This window comes from Schistocerca cancellata, chromosome 12, assembly GCF_023864275.1.
Source record: "Schistocerca cancellata isolate TAMUIC-IGC-003103 chromosome 12, iqSchCanc2.1, whole genome shotgun sequence".
Taxonomy (NCBI): domain Eukaryota; kingdom Metazoa; phylum Arthropoda; class Insecta; order Orthoptera; family Acrididae; genus Schistocerca; species Schistocerca cancellata.
Window position 1 is genome coordinate 59,713,532 of NC_064637.1, and position 14,901 is coordinate 59,728,432.

Below are 14,901 nucleotides of genomic sequence, written 5' to 3' on the forward strand. Positions count from 1 at the left end.
ATATCACTAACGTCGATTTGCAGTAGGGTTTTGGAACATGTACTGTATTCGAACATTATGAAGTACCTCGAAGAAAACGACTTATTGACACGTAGTCAGCACGGATTCAGAAAATATCGTCCTTGCTAAACACATCTCTTTATACTCATGAAGTAATAAGTGCTATCGACAGGGGATGTCAAATTGATTCAATGTTTTTAGATTTCCAGTAGGCTTTCGACACCGTTTCTCACAAGCGTCTTCTAACCAAACTGTGTGACTACGGAGTATCGCCTCAGTTGTGCGATTGGACTCGTTATTTCCTGTCAGAAAGGTCACAGTTCATAGTAATAGACGGAAAGTCATCGGGTAAAACATAATATCCGGCGTTCCCCGAGGAAGTGTCATAGGCCCTCTATTGTTCCTGATCTATATTAACGACATAGGAGACAATCTGAGTAGCCTTCTGTTTGCAGATGATGCTGTCATTTACCATCTTGTAAAGTCAGCAGATGACCAAAACGAATTGCAAAATCATTTAGATAACATATCTGTAAGGTGCGAAAATTGGCAATTGACTCTGAATAAAGAAAAGTGTAAAGTTATTCACATGAGTACTAATAGAAATCCGCTAAATTTCGATTACGCGGTAAGTCATACAAATCTGAAGGCTGTACATTCAACTAAATACTTAGGGATTACAATTACAAATAACCTAAATAGGAATGATCACATAGACAATGTTGTGGGTAGAGCCAACCAAAGACTGCGATTCATTGGAAGAACACTTAGAAGGTGCAACAGGTCCAGTAAAGAGACTGCTTACACCACGCTTGTCCGCCATATTCTGGAGTACTGCTGTGCGGTGTGGGATCCACATCAGATGGGACTGCCGTATGACATCGAAAAAGTACAAAGAAGGGCAGCTCGTTTTGTATTATCGCGAAGTAGGGGAGATAGTGTCATAGACATGACAAGTGAACTGGAGTGGCAATCACCAAAACAATGGCGCTTTCCGTTGCGACTGGATCTTGTCATGAAATTTCAATCACCAGTTTTGTACTACGATTGCGAAAACATTCTGTTGGCACCCACCTACATAGGGAGGAATGACCATCACGATAAAATAAGAGAAATCAGGGCTCGCACAGAAAAAATTTAGTGTTCGTTTTCCCCGCGCGCCGTTCGAGTGTGGAACGGTATAGAGCTTGAAGGTAGTTCATGGAACCCACTGCCAGGCACTTAATTGTGAATAGGAGAGTAATCACGTAGATTTAGATGTAGAACCTCCTCATAGAAGGCAGCTGGGTGTGATTTTCGCCAATTCTCAACTCCGGTGTGAGGCTCGTTGTCCGTGCCGAAATGCTCTCATAGCCACCGAACAAAGAGGTGAAAATTGGAGGGGGCCGAGTCTAGGATGTGTAGTGACTAGTCAAACACTTCCCATCAGAATCGCTGCTGGATCATCTTTATTACGGCTTCAGTGGGCGTCCGAACATTGTCGCGGGGAAGGACAATGCGTGATGACAACGTTGCTTATCGATTATTCTGAACTGCCCTTCGTAGATGATTTTCTCAAATCACCCGATCCACTCGCTGAACTCGTATTCGTTGACGCTCGTTACCTGCCCCGACCGCCTTCATCGCGAACGTCTGTGCGTCCTGCTTCGTAAGACGAAGGGGTTTGACCCGACGGTTCGACTCGTCCTCATACATAATTTTAATCTACTATATTTGTTTCACCACTGGACATATTATTCAATCTGTATGACATTTAAGAGGTAATATAATTATAAAATCCCCGTTTATTAGCATAAAGTTTTAGTGAATTTCGTGTTATTTGACTACTTACTATTTTTAATTAAATTTAATTATTACAACACCGATATTTATAACTATCGACAAGTAAATGAAGAAACACAGTGTTTTCCTGAAAATGTATGCCTGTCGTGATTTGCGAAATCCCTTGTACACGTAATCTGGTAAGGTGAAAATGGAACTGAAGTCCCATGCTTCTTTACAGAGCGTAGGGGAACGATGCGGGAGACCCGCACCGCCTTACTGGGCAAGGTCCTAATGGAGGTGGTTTGCCGTTGCCTTCCTCCGACCGTAATGGGGATGAATGATGATAATGAAGACGACACAACAACACCCAATCATCTCGAGGCAGGAAAAATCCCTGACCCCGCCGGGAATCGAACCCGGGACCCCGTGCTCGAGAAGCGAGAACGCTACCGCGAGACCACGGGGGCGGACCCGGAGCTGTTTTACACTTCGACGCTTCGAGCTGCAGAGACAGACGCAGGTCCCATTTGGCAGTTAGCCTGCTCGGTGGAGAGACGTTGCTAATGTAGTCGCATGGTATTATGTTTTGGGGTAACTCTTCGCATTCTAAAAGGTTATTTTTGGCACAGAAACTGGCAGTGCCGTAATTTCGCTAACGTCTTCTCGACCCCTGTTCACTATTTTGACATTGGCCTCTCAATATATATCCTTTACTGTCGTTTCTTTTTAACAACATCAGCTTATTCCCAAGAATAAACAGCTTTCACTCAGTTAATATTCGGCAGAAATCCAACCTGCATTCGGATCGGTCTTCCTTAACACTTCTGCAGAAAGGTGTGCAGTATACTGCTGCATCCATTTTCAATAAGCTACCACAAGAATTCAAAAATCTTAGCATTAATGTACGCGCTTTCAAATCGAAACTCAAGAGTTTCCTCATGGATCAACGCCTTCTATTCTGTGAGGAGTTCGCCGACCGCTGTGGCCGAGCAGTTCTAGGCGCTTCAGCCTGGAACCGCGCTGCTGCTACGGTCGCAGGTTCGAATCATGTCTCGGGCATGGATGTGTGTGATGTCCTTAAGCTACCACAAGAATTCAAAAATCTTAGCATTAATGTACGCGCTTTCAAATCGAAACTCAAGAGTTTCCTCATGGATCATCGCCTTCTATTCTGTGAGGAGTTCGCCGACCGCTGTGACCGAGCAGTTCTAGGCGCTTCAGCCTGGAACCGCGCTGCTGCTACGGTCGCAGGTTCGAATCATGTCTCGGGCATGGATGTGTGTGATGTCCTTAGGTTAGTTAGGTTTAAGTAGTTCTATGTCTAGGGGACTGATGACCTCAGATGTTAAGTCCCATAGTGCTTAGAGTCATTTGAACCATTTTGTGAGGAGTTCCTCGAAAAATTAAGCTGATTCTTACGTTATATTGTTGATTGCTTTTGCTTATACTCATGGCTTGACCTTTTTTGGGGTTCATTAACATCTTATTTTTATCTGTTATTACTTTTATGTTGTAATTTCATGTACTGACACGTTGCATGACCTTGGAGATGTGCTCCTCAATTTGTTCCTACGGAACTTGACGTATGAATAAAATAAAATAAATAACGAATAGTATAGCTGCAATTTTTTTTTAGTATGACATAATTTACACTTTTAGTACAAAAATGAAGGTTTGAGCGGGAGTCGAACGGTTGCCTCATATACGTCCATCTTACGGAGCTCGACCCCTAACCATAGGACCACCATAAAGTCCTACGACCCCTGATGCAGAGATACATCAGTTATACAACAGACGCTTAAAACTTCCCTTACGACTTTCTCGGAATTGCCAAAGTAGTGCACCTTATTGCTTGCACACTACATTGTTTTAATGGCCTACTAAAGGTGTGCACAGTTTGAAGTACATCCGTGATGCCAACGTCGTGGTTACTCATTGTTAGTGTTGCCAGCTCCAATTTGTAGATTTTGGGACTTAGACAATGGCGGTTTTAAAAATCTGTCGGACAAGGACTTAAAAACAGGGATAACAAAATAAGACAAAAATGATGTAAATCTTGAGTAATTAGATCGATACGTTGTTTCGTCGGTAATGTCTAAACAATGTGAAGTTCAGATTAGTGAAGCATTTCGTGAAGAAGCCCAATCCACGGCGACAGTTTGTAGTTGGTGCAACTATTTCAAAGACATTGGATGTTTTTAATGATGAACTGCGTGAATTCCCGAGAGTTACTCTTACTTTCTCGCTGTTCGACTGGTGCTTGAAGAAGATCGAGAGACATCGTACGAATTTATTCGGGCCACATTGCGCGTTGGCATGAGTCAAATAAAAAACATTTTACTTCAACAGTAAGACGGCGAGGAAGTTTAGTTGTCGATACTTTCGGCATAAACTGCCGCCAGATCAAAAACAGCAACAATTTAACTCGTACAGAAAACTATGAAGAATTGTAACGTGGTACTTCAAATTTGCTTTGAAATATTGTTCCTGCTTATGAATCTCGGTTTCACTGTTATGGTTCTGTGAAGAAAAGACAGTAGGGTCAAAGGGTCTTTCGAGCAGAAACTAAGCCTACAAAAGTCCGACGAACTGGTAATGCTGCAAGGAAGACGGTTGCTACTTTTTTTTTCTTTCCAGAAAAGGAACAAAATTCCGATGTAGCATTAGAAGACAGACACACCGTTATTTCCGATTGCTACTGAGATTCTCTTCACTGCAAATTTTTGGAAAAGTTCATAAAAAATTCCATCACGACAACGCGTGATCGAATATAGTAAAAATAGGTATTGAGTATAAGGACTGATTTTATTTAATGGAAAGGTACATCGATTTTAGAAGGATGTTTTGAAAAATGGCAGTACGTTGTACTGGAGGTTGAAAGTGACATCGGGTGTTGTCCCATGAAGCGTTAATAGTACCGCCATTGTTTTCAGTTCATGTAAACTACGAGGGGCGTTTGAAAAGTCCGTGCAAAGTCCGAGAAATGGCACCACCAGCGCGTAACGAGTTCATGTTTAGTTAGTAGCATCTTTGGAAAGAACGTATTTCTTTGTGTTTGACATTCGTGTGAATCAAGGAAGTCGAGTAATTGTCAAAAAATGGACGATGAAGAATTTCGTGTGGTGATTAAACATTACTTTATGAAAGGCAAAACGCCTCAGGAGACCAAAGAGAAGCTTGATAAACATTATGGCAACTCTGCACCTTCGAATAGAACCGTTTATGATTGGTTTCAAATTGTTTGGAGTGGCCATATGGGCACAAGTGATGCTGAACGTTCTGTGGAGGTTATGACTCCAGAAATCATAGATAAAATCCATGATATGGTGATGGATAACATAAACGGTGCGTGAGATTACTAGTGCTATTGGCATCTCGAATGAACGGGCACATAATATTTTGCATAAACGTTTGGACATGAGAAAGCTATCGGCAAGATGGGTTCCGCGATTGCTCACGCTTGACCAAAAACGAAATCGTGTGAAGTGTTGCAAGGATGGTTTGCAGCTGTTCAGGACTTTAAGCGTCGTTTCGTCACTGTGGATGAAACATGGATACATTACTATACTCCTGAGACCAAACAATAATCTAAACAATGGGTTACCAAGGGAGAATCTGCACCAAAGAAGGCGAAGACCATTCCTTTGGCCGGAAAGGTTATGGCGACTGTCTTTCGGGATTCGCAAGGGATAATCCTCATCGACTATCTGAAAAAGGGTAAAACTATTACACATGCAAGAAAAACGCCGGCGATAGGACCGCAAAAACTCGTTTTCCATCACGACAAGGCACCAGCACACACCTCAGTGGTTGCAGTCGCAAAATTATTGGAAATAGGATTCCAACTCGTTTCACATCCCCCCTATTCTCCAGACTTGGCTCCCTCGGACTGCTATTTGTTCCCCAGTTTGGAGAAATGGCTGGCGGGACAAAGATTTTATTCAAACGAGGAGGTCATTGCAGCAACTAATAGCTATTTTGCAGACTTGGACAATTTCTATTATTCGGAATGGATCAAGTGTATAAGTCTAAAAGGAGACTACATCGAAAAATAAAAAAGGTTTACCCCAAACCCGTAAGTAGTTTTTGTTTTTGCACGGACTTTCCAAACGCCCCTCGTATTTGTGATACAGGATCAACAGCACTGTGAGATTGTCCGCTGACGACGTAGTTGCCTAGAAGAAAGTAAAGTCGTTGGACGGTCGTAGAGAAATGCGGAAAGACCTGGCATACATTTGCACATGGTGCAGCGAATGTCTGCTCTCTTTAAATGTGGGTGAATGTAAGACAGTACCTAATAGCATCAGGTTCCTGCATTACTGGTGAACGTGTTGAACACGTCACATCGTATCAATAATTAGGAGTAATAGTAAGAAACGATGCGAAATAGGACGCTCATGTAAAATCATTATTGGGGAAGGTGAATGGAAGACTTGGATTTGCATCTGTAAAGGAAATCGCGTACAAGACAGTACTCCGACCAATTCTAGAGTATTGTTTCGGTGTTTGGAGTCTTTATGAGGTAGGAGCGACACGAAACATCGAAAGAATTCAAACAACCGCTCCGAAACTCGTACAGGTCGCTATAGGCCATAGGAAAATGTAACAGAATACTCGGTCAAAGACACATAGTTGTTCTTGCGCTAGGGAATTTGGTAAATTTAGAGAACCGGTAATGGAAAAGTATTGTGGGGCCAATATGCTGCCGGCCGCAGTGGCCGAGCGGTTCTAGGCCCTACAGTCTGGAACCGCACCACCGCTACGGTCGCAGGTTCGAATCCTGCCCCGGGCATGGATGTGTGTGATGTCCTTAGGTTAGTTAGGTTTAAGTAGTTCTAAGTTCTAGGGGACTGATGACCTCAGAAGTTAAGTCCCATAGTGCTCAGACCCATTTTGAAGCCAATATGCTTGTGTATCTGGCATGGGACTCACGAGAATAAGATGACAGGGATTAGGGTGGGTGGAATACGACAGAAATTCGATAATTCTGGAGCGATGCACAGTTGCTTTCGTGGTATATATGTAGATGTACACGTGAAAAAAGGCTCCCAGGCAAAATGTCCAGCAGAAATGAGGACGTCATCGTCGAGAGAGAGCTGTATTTCAGAGGGATCGATAATTCCAACTTTTGAAGTGGTTACAAAAATGGTCCAGTTTCCTGGGAAAGGCGTTTCTCCGAGAAAAAAAGTATGGAATATATACTAAAATAACTACAGCCCTCACTTTTGAAACAATAAACTCATTCAGATGTTTAAATATGTTTTGAAAAAAAAATCGAGCAAATGTGTGAAATGTTCTGTCTGAAAGTAAGAAATAAAGCAGATAGAGAAATATTTGACGTACTTGATTTGCTGTACATGACTTGGAGCTTCTTTCAAAGACACGCCAAATGATTCGCAAATATATTGTATCTCTTACTTTCGGACAAATCGTTTCACAAGACATTTGACCGATTTTGCAATATTTCTTTTTTTTTTAAATTTCAGCTTTTGTTCAGAAAGCTTTGCTTTCCTATAGTCTTCTGAATTTAGTACTTGATTCGAAGGAAACCACTTTGACAGCCAAATACCAAAGGATTGTAAATTTTTTAAGCAGAGAATAGCTAGACGTTGCAAAGATAAAGTTTCTGACACTCCGTGTACCTTCCTAGCGCCTGCTCTTTTCGAAATGTCCAACATGTGGTACTCGATTGGAAGGCATCGATTTTAAAAATCAAATATCACATCAGTGCAACTTTTTGCACGCAAAATAGCTGCGCCTTGAAGAGATGAACTTTTTGACGTGTCATTTGCCTTCCTAATGTCCTATGCAACTGAAATGTTCTAAATGAAGTAGTTGATTCGAAGGAAGGCTTTTTGACAGTTAAATATAACACGAAGATGGCTTTTTATACGCAAAATAGCCAAGTCGTGAAGAGATGAACTTTTTGTCACTCGATTTAGTTAGCTATCAGCAGTTGTTTTCCATAAAATACTTCAAATTTCGCTCAAATCACCAATGAAATTTTTTATTAATTACCTCACGCTGATCAATGTGATACTCCATTTGTTCATTTCCCACACTTTTGTTCGGCTGTCAAAATTTGGATAGTAATTTTCCCTCAAATCGTTAGTTCATTTTTTGCTATTTTCAGTAATTTCTTTCGAGGAATCCAGTTTTTTCAGAAGTAGACCCCGCGCTGGTCAGTTTGATGTGGCATCTCACCATTTCCCACTGTTCGTTTGGTTATGAAAATTGGGACAAAAATTTTCACTCATATAAGTAATTATTTTTTTCCTAAATAACCCTAATTACTTTCGTGCAACTAAATATTCTTTTCAAAGGCAGATCTGGCTCCGGCCAGTTTGATACCACATTTGTCAATTTTCCATTGTTCGTATGAGTATGCAAATTGGGAACGAAATTTCCTCTCAAACCTACAACTAATTTTGCCCTAAATAACCATTTGCCGATATCTCGCTCTTCGATTGGTTCTGAAAATTTGGAGAGAAATTTCCCTTCAAACGAGTAAATAATTTTTTGCTAATTATCGTAACTACTTTAAAACAATTAACATTTTTTAGTACAAAATTTCACGCTGGTCAGTTTGATATCCCATTTGTCGATTTCACGCTTTTCCTTTGGTTAAGAAAATTGGACAAAAATTTTCGCTAAAATCAGTTAATCCTTTCTAAATCTCCGTAATTACTTCGAAGTATTTTTTTGTCTCTTTTGCAAAACTAGACGTTACGCTGGTCAGTTTGACACGCCATTTGTCCATTTCCTGCTCTTCGTTCCCCTGTCAAAATTCAGGCAAAATTTTTCCCGAAAATCACTGATTAGTTTTATTTTGTCTATGGATCCTGCGATCCCCGCAGGTGTTAATAATAGTTGCGTAATGACGCAGCCAGCCACAAATACTTTTTGAAGGTTTTATTTTACTGCCATAACCGGTTTCCGAATACCATGCCCATCTTCAGATGGCTAATATTTTTGGTAATATGGAGGTTTCGGTTAAGAGCGTATCGTCTGCTTCTCACTGAACCAGAATATATGAGCATTTAGTGCCACTCTATCAGTTGTTTCATTAATAAAAGTACGCTAAAGTGCTTGTATTTTATATACGCCTGATGCAAACATAACAACTATTTTGCATCATATATATACATAAAACAGAATATACATTTTTATTAATGAAACAACTGATAAAGTGGCAGTAAATACTCAAATATTCTTGTACAGTGTGGGCCAGACGACACGGTGTTAACTGAAACATCCATGTAACAAAAAGTATTGGCTATCTGAAGATGGGCATGGCAGTCCGAAATCGGTTATGACAGTAAATTTAAATTTTCAAAAAGTACTTGTGACTGGTTGCGTCATCCACCAACAAATAGTTTTCGCAATTTGTCTAATTACTTTCAGACAGCTAAATTTTTTTTTTGCGAAACTAGACTTCATGCTGTTCAATTTGATACCTCATTCGTCCATTTTCCACTCTTCCTTTGGTTACGAAAACTCGCAAAAAATTTGTTGCTCCAATTATTAATTTTTTCTTAATAACCTTTATTCTTTCGAGGGTATGAAATATTATTTCGTGCAATTAGGCCTCACCCTTGTCAATTATGTACCCCTTTTGCAAGTTCCCCGTCTTGTTTTGCTATAAAAATTCGGGCAAAAATTTCCCACAAATCCATAATTAGTTTTCCTAATTTCTTTCATTACTTTGAGGCAGGGAGATATTTATTTGCATAACTAGACCTAATGCTAGCGAATTTGATTTCCCATTTGTCCATTTTCCACTCTTCGTTTGTGTATGAGTATCTGGACGAAATTTTTTTCTCAAATTACTATTTTACTCCTAAATAACCCTAATTACTTTGAAACAACCAAATACTTTGAAACTTCGTGGCAGATTAAAACTGTGTGCCGGACTGAGACTCGAACTCGGGACCTTTGCCTTATGCTGGCAAGTGTTCTATCATATGAGGTACCCAAGCAAGACTCACGCCCCGTCCTCACAGCTTTACTTCTGCCAGTATCTCGTCTCCTACCTTCCGACCTTTACAGAAGCTCTCCTGCGAACCTGCAGAACTAGCACTCCTGAAAGAAAGGATACTGCGGAGACATGGCTTAGCCACAGCCTGGGGGATGTTTCCAGAATGAGATTTTCACTGTGCAGCGGAATGTGCGCGGAAAATAGCTGCGCCTTGAAGAGATGAACTTTTTGACGTCTCATTTGCCTTCCTAATGTCCTATGCTATCAAAATGTTCTAAATGAAGTAGTTGGTTCGAAGGAAGGCTTTTTGACAGTTAAATATAACACGAAGACAGCTTTTTATACGCAAAATAGGCAAGTCGTACCGAGCGAGGTGGCGCAGTGGTAGCACTCTGTACTCGCAAATGGGAGGACGACGGTTCAATCCTGGCCATCCTGATTTAGATTTCCGTGATTTCCCTAAATCACTCCAGGCAAATGCTGGGATGGTTCCTTTCAAAGGGCACGGCCGACTTCCTTCCCCATCCTTCCCTAATGCGATGAGACCGATGACCTCGCATTTTGGTCTCTTCCCCCCAAAACAAAAAAATGGTTCAAATGCCTCTGAGCACTATGGGACTTAACAGCTGAGGTCATCAGTCCCTAGAACTTAAAACTACTTAAACCCAGCTAACCTAAGGACATCACACACATCCATGCCCGACACAGGATTCGAACCCGCGACCGTAGCGGTCTGGCGGTTCGAGACTCGGTCACTCCGGACGGCCCCTCAAAACAACCCAATATGCAAGTCGTGAAGAGAGGAACTTTTTGACACTCGATTTACTTAGCTATCAGCTTTTGTTCCTTAAAACGAAACTTACTAGCAGATTAAAAATCTGTTTCATATCAGCGCATACTCGGCTGCAGAGTGAAAATCTCATTCTGGGACCAAATACTTTGCTTTGCAGAATTAGATCACAAACTGGTGAACTTGGTAGCCCATTTGTCAATTTCCCACTTTACATTTTTCTGTGAAAATTGGGACGGTGAACCATTGTGTAATTTGAGGGGGCTCGTTGTCGGTCCGCTCAAACATTTGATCAAAGAGTGACCCTTGTTTGATTTTGTGAAACATTTACCGCTAGAGACGGGGCGACGTGGCCACACTAGAGGGCCGGTCGAGGTGGCCGAGCGGTTCTAAAGCAAAGCAAAGCACTCCGTCGCCTGGCCGCAAGTGGCCCATCGGGACCATCCGACCGCCGTGTCATCCTAAGATGAGGATGCGGATTGGAGGGACGTGTGGTCAGCACACCGCTCTCCCGATCGTTACTATGGTTTTCTTTGACCGGAGCCGCTACTATTCGGTCGAGTAGGCGCGTCAGTTTGGAACCGCGCGACCGCAACGGTCGCAGGTTCGAATCCTGCCTCGGGCATGGATGTGTGTGATGTCCTTAGGTTTAAGTAGTTCTAAGCTCTAGGGGAGTGATGACCTCAGATGTTGTCCCGTAGTGCTCAGAGCCATTTGAAGCACACTAGAGGGAGCCAGTGCGGATTGCCGTGCACGTACCGTACTCGCCGTAGTCGTAGTTGTCGTACTCGTCGTCCTCCGGCTGCTGCGCCTGCGGCCGGTCCAGCATGCGGCGGCGCGCCGCCCTGGCCGGGGCGTCTGCGGCGGGCCGCTGCCTCGTGCGGTCCCTGCCGCGCCCCCGGCCTCTGGAGGCGGCGTCGGGCGAGGCGGCGGCGGCGGCGGCCAGCGCCGCCAGCACCAGCAGCGCCACGAGCAGCAGCGGCGGCGGGGCGCGCATGCTGCCGTCTGGAGGCCTCTGGCCGTCTGGGCGCAGCAGCCGCGGGCCCGCAGTCTCAAGGCGGCCGGGAGGCGGGGGCCAGGGAGCAGGGGAGGGGGCAGCCCGGAGCAGGGGAGGGGCCGGGCCGCCGCCTCCTGGACCCTCAGCCGACCCCTCCTCCAGCATAGCCGTCTAGGCTCCAACATGGGTCCAGCCCAGCCTCGACAGTCCACAACTGTCTCTAGGTACCCTTCACAGAGGAGCCAAACAAACTGGTACACATGTCTAATACTGCGCATCCTCATTTAGGTTTTCCATCATTTCCCTAAATCGTTCATGATAAATGCCGGGATGGTTCCTTTGAAAGGGCACGGCCGACTTCCTTCCCCATCCTTCCCCAGTCCGATGACCTCGCTGTCTGGGTCTCCTTCCCCAAACAACCCAAACCAACAACTCTAATACTGCGAAATTGGGCCAACAAATGTTCCATGGGATTCACGTTGGGACATCTGTTCGGCCAAATCCTTCATTCGAAATTTCCACACTGTTCTTCATATGAATCCATTCGAAATTTCCACACTGTTCTTCATATAAATCGCAAACAAATGTAACCCACCGAAATGGCTCATTGCCATCCACAAAAATTCCATTTTTGTGCTTGGGATTCATGATAGGAGTCATGATGGGCGATCTGGGCGGCCAAATCCTTCATTCGAAGTTTCCAGACTGTTCTGCAAACGAATTGCAAACAACTGTAACCCACTGACATGGGTCATTGTCATCCATAAAAATTCCACCTTTGTGTTGGCGAGCATGAAGTTCGTAAATGGCACAAATGGTCTCCAAATAGCCTAACATATCCATTTCCACTCAATGATCGACACAGTTGGATCAGAGGAAACATTCCATTCCATGTAAACACAGCCCACACCATTATGGAGTCACCACCATTGCATAGTGTCTTGTTGACAACTGTCTAATATCGGGTAGAGCCCCTGCGAGCGGGCGGAAGTGCCACAACACGACAAGGTATGGACTCGACTAATGTCTGAAGTAGTGCTGGAGGGAACTGAAGTCGTGAATCGTGCAGGGCTGTCAATAAATCCGTAAGAGTACGAGGTGGTGGAGACCTCTTCTGAGCAGCACGTTGCCATTACAGATAGGCTCAACAATATCCGTGTCTGCGGAGTTTGGTGGCCAGCGGAAGTGTTTAAACTGAGAAGAGTGTTCCAGGAGCCACTCTGTAGCAATTCTGGAGGTGTGGGATGCCACATTGTCCTGAAATATGTTGTGAATAGAATTGCACTCAGGAGCTAAAGAAACTCGTACACCCGCCTAATTTCGTGTAGGATCCCCGCGAGCACACAGAATTGCCGCAACACGACGTGGCATGGACTCGATTAATGTTTGAAGTAGTGCTGGAGGGAACTGACACTATGAATCCTGCAGGGCTGTCCGTAAATCCGTAAGAGAACGGGGGGGGGGGGTCGAGCCCAGAAGATATGCTCAACAATATCCGTGTCTGAGGATTTTAGAACATATACTTTGGTCGGACATCATGAATTACCTCTAAGGAAACGGTCTATTCACACACAGTCAACATCGGTTTAGAAAACATCCTTCTTGTGAAACACAACTATCTCTTTACTCGCATTAAGTGCTGAGTGATATTGACAAGGGATTTCAGATCGTTTTCGTATTTCTGGATTTCCGGAAGGCTTTTGACACTGTACCACACAAGCGGCTCGCAGCGAAATTCCGTGTTTATATCGCCTCAGTTGTGTGACTGGATTTTTGATTTCCTGTCAGAGAGGTCACAGTTCGTAGTAACTGACGGAAAGTCATCGAGTAATGCAGAAGTGATTTCACGCGTTCCAAAGGCAGTGTTATAGGTCCTTTGCTCTTCCTTATCTGTATAAACGATTTGGGAGACAATCTAAGCAGCCGTCTTCGGTTGCTTGCAGATGACGCTGGCGTTTATCGACTAATAAAGTCATCAGAAGATCAAAACAAACTGCAAAACGATTTAGAACAGATATCTGAATGGTGGGAAAAGTGGCAGTTGACCCTAAATAACGAAAAGTGTGAGGTCATCCATATGAGTGCTAAAAGGAACTCGTTAAACTTCGGTTACGCGATAAATCAGTCTAATCCAAAAGCCGTATATTCAACTAAATACCTAGGAATTACAAGTACGAACAACTTAAATAGGAAAGAACATATAGGAAATGTTGTGCGGATGGCTAAACAAGGGCTGCGTTTTATTGGCTGGACACTCAGAAAATGTAACAAACCTACTAAGCAGACAACCTACACTACGCTTGTGCGTCCTCTTTTAGAATACTGCTGCGCGGTGTGGGATCCTTACCAGATAGGACTGACGGAATACATCGAAAAAGTTCAAAGAAAGGCAGCACGTTTTGTCTCATCGCGAAAGTGTCACAGAAATGATACAGGATTTGGGCTGGAAATCACTAAAAGAAAGGCGTTTTTCGTTGCGACAGAATCTTCTCACGAAATTCCAATCACCTACTTTCTCCTTCGAATGCGAAAATATTTTGTTGACACCGACCTACATAGGAATAAATGATCACCACGATAAAAGAAGAGAAAACAGAGTTCGGACGGAGAGATTTAAGTGTTCGTTCTTTCCGCGCGCTATATGATGTTTGGAATAATAGAGAATTGCGAAGATGGTTCGATGAACCCTCTGCCAGGCACTTAAATGTGATTTGCAGAATATCCATGTAGATGTAGATGTAGATGTAGTGTTTGGTGGCCAGCGGATGTCTTTAAACTCAGAAGAGTGTTCCTGGGGCCACTCTGTAGTAATTTCAAGTCCGTCGGAATGCAAAATGAGCATGAATAGATGCAACTGATCAGAGAGGATGCTTACGTATGTATCACCTGTCAGAGTCGTATCTAGATGTATTCTGGATCCCGTACCACTTCAACAGCACACGCCCCACACCATTACTGAGCTTCCACCATCTTGAAAATATCCCTGTTGACCCGCAAGATCCACGGATTCATGAGGTTGTCTCCATACTCGTACACGTCCATCCACTCGATACAAATCGAAACGAGACCCGTCCGACCAGGCAACATCCGTCCAGTCATCAACAGTCCGGTGTCGGTGTTGACGGGCCCAGGCGAGGCATAGTGCAGTCGTCAAGGGTACACGAATGGGCCTTTGGCTCCCAAAGCCTATATCGATGATGTTTCCTTGAATTGTTCGCTCTCTGACACTTGATGGCCCAGCATTGAAATCTGCAGCAATTTGCTGAAAGGTTGCACTTCTGTCACGTTGAACGATTCTCTTCAGTCGTCGTTGGTCCCGTTTTTGCAGGATCTTTTTCTGGCGGCGGCGATGTCGGAGATTTGAAGTTTTAC

General features: G+C 43.6%; 1 protein-coding gene across 2 annotated transcripts in view; it reads right to left on the reverse strand.

Moving 5' to 3' along the window:
- LOC126109845 (collagen alpha-1(I) chain-like) overlaps positions 1-11,441 on the reverse strand; it is a 269,369-nt gene extending 257,928 nt beyond the window's left edge. For both annotated transcript variants that reach the window (XM_049914904.1, XM_049914903.1), the window contains exon 1: positions 11,292-11,441. In XM_049914904.1, coding sequence (XP_049770861.1) covers positions 11,292-11,361 — 70 coding nt within the window. In that variant the 5' untranslated portion in view covers positions 11,362-11,441. The remainder of the gene's footprint in view (positions 1-11,291) is intronic.
- Positions 11,442-14,901: the final 3,460 nt, after the last annotated feature.